The sequence below is a fragment of the Oryx dammah genome, unplaced genomic scaffold, assembly GCF_014754425.2.
Source record: "Oryx dammah isolate SB20612 unplaced genomic scaffold, SCBI_Odam_1.1 HiC_scaffold_15, whole genome shotgun sequence".
In the NCBI taxonomy this organism is placed as follows: Eukaryota; Metazoa; Chordata; class Mammalia; order Artiodactyla; family Bovidae; genus Oryx; species Oryx dammah.
Genome location: NW_024070199.1, coordinates 49,069,606 through 49,074,736, shown reverse-complemented (window position 1 = coordinate 49,074,736; position 5,131 = coordinate 49,069,606). Strand labels below are relative to the sequence as shown.

The window sequence follows — 5,131 nt, the reverse complement described above, 5'->3', positions numbered from 1 at the left end:
GTTCCGCGTCTCCTCGCTGCCCCTCAGCCGTCCTTCCCTGTGCCGCCCCGCCCGGCCCCTCACTCCTGGACCAAGTCCTGGCAGACTCCCGTGGGATGTGGGTGGTGCTGGCCCCCCCCACCGCTGCCCCCCAGAGGTGGGTGCACGCCTCAAGCTTCATACACACAGATGAAGAGGAGCAAGGACTCCCCCGACATCCCCAGGGGCAGGGCAGGCCCGGCTCCTGGAGCATCACTGCTTCAAAGCTCTCATTTCCTTGGGGTTTTTTGGCCTGTAACTACTTTTCGGGAGAATTTCAAACCTAGAGTGAAGGATCGACCTCACACCTGTGCCCACCCCTCCGCTCGAGCACTGAGCTATTGAGCTGTTTCTCAGCCTCTGGCTTCGCTGGGCTTCCTCCCTTGGGGAGGAGATACAGTTCCTTGATGCAGCTTTGATCAGGGCTCAGGGCTGAAGCCTTCCCACTGTTACAGGAGCACGAAGCGTCCTGCCCACCCAGCTCCCCCTGGGCTCGGGGTCACTCTCGTCCCAGCCCACCTCCCTCCCTCTGCTGTCCCCAGGAGACCCCTTGTTTCCGGCCCTTTGAGAATCTCCCACCTAGACTGGGACCACCCGTTTCTCTATGGAGCCTGTTCTTCTGCAGTGAAGGCAGGAACTTAACTGCACAGGCTTCAGACTCTCTGGAAGCTGCCCAGTGTCTACACGTTGTTTGTGCTGCTCAGGGCAGGTCACCCCTGTGGGCTCACCCACAGCATGACTGAGGCCAGCTCGATGGGGGGGGGGGGGACCCTGCCCTTCTGTCCACAGGGCTGCAGCCTCTACCCGGAGAGCACTCAGGAGCTGGCCACCAGTGGGAGCCACGCCCGGGGGGCGCTGCCGGCTGAGGCGAGGCAGGGCCCCCTTCCGGGGCCCCTCAGTGCAGGTGGGACCCTCTTCTCACAAACTGGAGGAAGGCCTGGGTGGGTTGCAGGGGTCCTGCCAGCGCCTGGGAGCTCAGGCCAGAGCCCCGTGGAGGAGCTTACCGGGCACACTCCTGGCCCAGACCCTGGACCCCTGACTGGCTTCAAGCCACAAGTGGTTGCGAAAACCTCACTCCCTCTACACCAGCACCTCATGGGGACAAGTATGGACAAAGACGCCTGCTGCCAAAAAAGGAATTTTAATAAAGTGCCTAAAGTTCTCTGCCAGAAATGAGCTGATTTGACCTTTTCTCAGTTAAAGGCCGGTGGGGGACGGGGCTCAGGAGATGATCCGCAGGCCAGGCTTGCTCTCCTCCACGGCCCGCAGGCGCTCATCCACCGCCTCGGTCCAGTAGATGTCATACAGACTGCAGGGGGGAGCGGGGAGGGGAGGGGGTGAGAGGAGCCGAGCGCCCCACCCCACCTTCACACCTCACCTGCCTGTCTCTGCCCACCTAAACCCCGCCACCCCCGCCCCACCACCACTCACACCAGCTGCTCCAGGCCACAGGCAGGCTGCTCCAGGCTGCCCAGCAGCTGCAGGACGCCGGGGTCGCCCAGGCCGTTGTTGCTCAGGTCCAGCTCCCGCAGGCTGCGGCTGGCCAGCAGGAGTGAGGCCAGGCCGCCACAGCTGCCGTTCGTCAGCTCACAGTCGCCCACCCTGGGCAGAGGGTGGAGCTGCGGTCAGGTGGAGGGCGTGCCCCCAGGCGGCCACCCAATAGTGGGGCACCAGGGGGTCTAGGTCCTGGGCATCCCCACCGTCAGCCCCGGTGGACATACCCCCCCCCCCCCAGCAGCTCACCAGAGCACCCGCAGCACAGTGCCCGGCTGGCCCAGGGCCTGGCACAGCACGTGGACGCCCGCGTCGCCGAGAGGGTTGCTGCTCAGCTGCAGCTCCAAGAGGTGCTTGTTCTGGGTCAGCACAGAGCCGAAGTGCTGGCAGCAGGCGGCCGTGAACCCGCAGGACTTCACCCTGAGGGCGGCAGGGGCTGCAGTCACCTCGGATCGCACTTCTGGGGTCCCTGGGAGGCCCCCAGGGACCCGAGCACACGCCGTCCTCAGGCGGCCACTGCGCCCTCCTGGCCGGTCCCCCAGGGCCCCAGCGCTGCCGCCCCCCACACCCCCCACGTTCGGCCCCGAGCCCCCGCGGCCCCCTCACCACAGGGACTCCAGCTGACAGCTGGGCTGCAGCAGGCTCTCACACAGCAGCTGGGCGCCCTCGTCCCCCAGGCTGTTGCCCGCCAGACTCAGCTCTTTCAGGGTCTCCTTGGCCTGGAGGATGCGGCAGAGGTCTCTGCAGCCGCTGACGGTGAGGTCACACTCCCAGAGCCTGCGGGGTGGGGTCCCCGTCAACACAGAGACCCTGACACGCTCGGGGTGCCCGTCTGCCCGCCCCACCCCACCCGGGGACGGACTCACCACAGGGTCCTAAGCTGGGAGCTGGGGCTCAGCAGCCCGGGGCACAGCTCCGCCAGGCCCGCGTCGCTCAGCCGGTTGCTGCCCAGGTCCAGGTCTTTCAGCGAGGCCTGGGAGGCCACGATCCCACACAGGTCCTTGCAGTTGGCTGCTGTGAGGCCGCAGTTCTCCAATCTGGGGGCACAAGAGGTGCCGGGAGCTGGGGAGCCCCCGCCCCGCCCCGGCCCCACCCCGCTCCACTCCCGACCACAGCTTACTTGAGAGTCTCCAGCTGGCAAGCGGACTCTGCCAGGCCCCGGCACAGCACCTGGATGCCAGCCTCGCCGATGTCGTTGTTGCTCACCACAAGCTCCTTCAGGTCCCGCGTGGCCCTGAGCACCGCGGCCAGGGGCTCGCAGCTGGCGGCCGTTAGGTTGCAGTACTCCAGCCTGGGGGCGGGCAGTGGTCAGCCCTGAACCTGGCCCAGAGGGCACCTGTCCGGGTCTCGTTTCCCCCTGCCCCGGTGATGAAGACAGCAGAGGCTGGTGGGCTCCCAAGCGGGACAGCACAGGGGCCGGGGGCTGTGTCCCTGGTAGAGACCCGGCCCAGCTGGCCCTGTCGGGCTCAGCCTCCTCCAACGGACACTGACCCCATCGAGGCTCCCCAGGGTCACTGGGCTGCCTCAAAGCTCCCTGCAGGCGATGAACTGGGAGGGAGCCTGCCCACGGCAGACACTCCGCACCACGCAGGGGATGGCGGAGAACAGGGCTGGGGGTGCCCGGGGTGGGTGAGGCCATGCAGGGCCCAGGGAGACACACTCACTGCAGCTTCTCCAGGCGGCAGTGGGGGTCCAGCAGCCCCTCACAGAGCAGCCGCAGGCCGGCGTCCCCCAGTGGGTTGTCGCTGAGGTGCAGCTCCCGCAGGGTGGGCAGGGAGCGCAGCACGCCCGGTAGGACCCTGCAGCCAGCCTCCGTCAGGCAGCAGTTCTGGAGGCTGGAGACACGGGGCGTCAGGGGGCCCGAGAGCCGGCCAGCCCCCTACGAAGACAAGGCCACCCTAGGCTGTGGGAGACTCGGGGCCCAGGGCAGGAATGGCGGGCGGCGTACCTGAGCTTCTGGATCTTACAGGTGGGGCTCTGCAGGCCCTGGAGGACCAGGAGCACGCCGCCGTCGCCCAGCTCATTGGTGCGCAGGCTGAGCTCCGTCAGGGACGGGTTGGCCTGCAGCGCGGACCCGATGTCCTTGCAGCGCAGCTCCGTGAGGCCGCAGTCGTCCAGCCTGTGGGCAGACACACCGTCACTGCACACAGCGGACGGGGAGCGTCCTGTGACATGGCAACAGGCAGGAAGGCCACGGGGCTCTGACCAGAGCAAACAGGCTGCCAGCGTCAGACGTCATTTCTCTCTCTTAAGTGGCAGGAGGAAACAAACTACAAGTCTTAGATTAAATGGCCATCCACTCCAGTACTCTTGCCTGGAGAATCCCATGGACGGAGAAGCCTAGTAGGTTACAGTCCACAGGGTCGCAGAGTCAGACACGACACCTTCACGTTCATACAAATTTTATAAAAGGTTTCTTTTAAAACTGTGTTGCCATGACAACACCTGGTTCCTGCAGGACTTTTCTCAACCTTGAGCTGGTGCATTTTTCTCACGTAAATGTTCTCTTGAGCTATGTTAATGAACTGTGTATTCACCGGAGACTCTGTCTTCAAGTTGGTTCTGCCTAGGACTCAGAACCCACTTGCCTGACACCAGCATGTGCTACTCATGCGAGCGTTCTCTTCAGCTGTGTTGACGACACGATGTCCTCATTTCCCCGAGATTTCTGTTCGCTGTTTTACGGCTCGGGATGCCTCACCAGGTGCCAGTGTTATCTCGAAATGCATACTGTGGGTGAGGAGCCCGGTGCCAGTCTCTGAGTTTTGGGACATCTTTCTCTAATTCAGCTCAGTTCAGTCGCTCAGTCATCTCCGACTCTTTGCAACCCCATTAACCGCAGCACGCCAGGCCTCCCTGTCCATCACCATCTCCCGGAGTTCACCCAAACTCATGTCCATTAAGTCGCTGATGCCATCCAACCATCCTCTGTTGTCTCCTTCTCTTCCTGCCCTCGGTCTTCCCCAGCATCAGGGTCTTTTCCATTGAGTCAGTTCTTCACATCAGGTGGCCAAAGTATTGGAGTTTCAGCTGCAACATCAGTCCTTCCCATTCATATTCAGGAAGGATCTCCTTTAGGATGGACTGGTTGCATTTCCTTGCTATGCAAGGGACTCTCAAGAGCCTTCAACACCGCAGCTCAAAAGCATCAATAATTCGGCACTCAGCTTTATAATCCAACTATCACAACCATACATGACCAATAGAAAAACCACACCCTTGACGAGATGGACCTTTGTTGGTAATGTCTCTGCTTTTCAATATGCTATCTAGGTTGGTCGTAACTTTCCTTCCAAGGAATAAGCGTCTTATAATTTCATGGCTGCAGTCACCATCTGCAGTGATTTTGGAGCCCAAAAAAAGAAAGTCTGACACTGTTTCCACTGTTTCCCCGTCTATTTCCCATGAAGTGATGGGACCGGGTGCCATGATCTTCGTTTTCTGAATGTTGAGCTTTAAGCCAACTTTTTCACTCTCCTCTTTCACTTTCATCAAGAGGCTTTTTAGCTCCTCTTCACTTTCTGCCATAAGGGTGGCATCATCTGCATATCTGAGGTTATTGATATTTCTCCTGGCAATCTTGATTCCAGCTTGTGCTTCTTCCAGCCCAGCGTTTCTC

The 5,131-nt window shown here is 61.7% G+C and overlaps 1 protein-coding gene across 3 annotated transcripts in view; it reads right to left on the bottom strand.

Annotated features, from left to right (window-relative positions):
- Positions 1-1,143: 1,143 nt before the first annotated feature.
- The window catches only part of RNH1 (ribonuclease/angiogenin inhibitor 1), a 20,823-nt gene continuing 16,835 nt past the window's right edge, over positions 1,144-5,131 (bottom strand). For all 3 annotated transcript variants that reach the window (XM_040255461.1, XM_040255462.1, XM_040255460.1), the window contains exons 3-10: positions 3,461-3,631; positions 3,177-3,347; positions 2,633-2,803; positions 2,379-2,549; positions 2,119-2,289; positions 1,762-1,932; positions 1,450-1,620; positions 1,144-1,327 (exon numbers count right to left, since the gene is read on the bottom strand). In XM_040255461.1, coding sequence (XP_040111395.1) covers positions 1,240-1,327; positions 1,450-1,620; positions 1,762-1,932; positions 2,119-2,289; positions 2,379-2,549; positions 2,633-2,803; positions 3,177-3,347; positions 3,461-3,631 — 1,285 coding nt within the window. In that variant the 3' untranslated portion in view covers positions 1,144-1,239. The remainder of the gene's footprint in view (positions 1,328-1,449; positions 1,621-1,761; positions 1,933-2,118; positions 2,290-2,378; positions 2,550-2,632; positions 2,804-3,176; positions 3,348-3,460; positions 3,632-5,131) is intronic.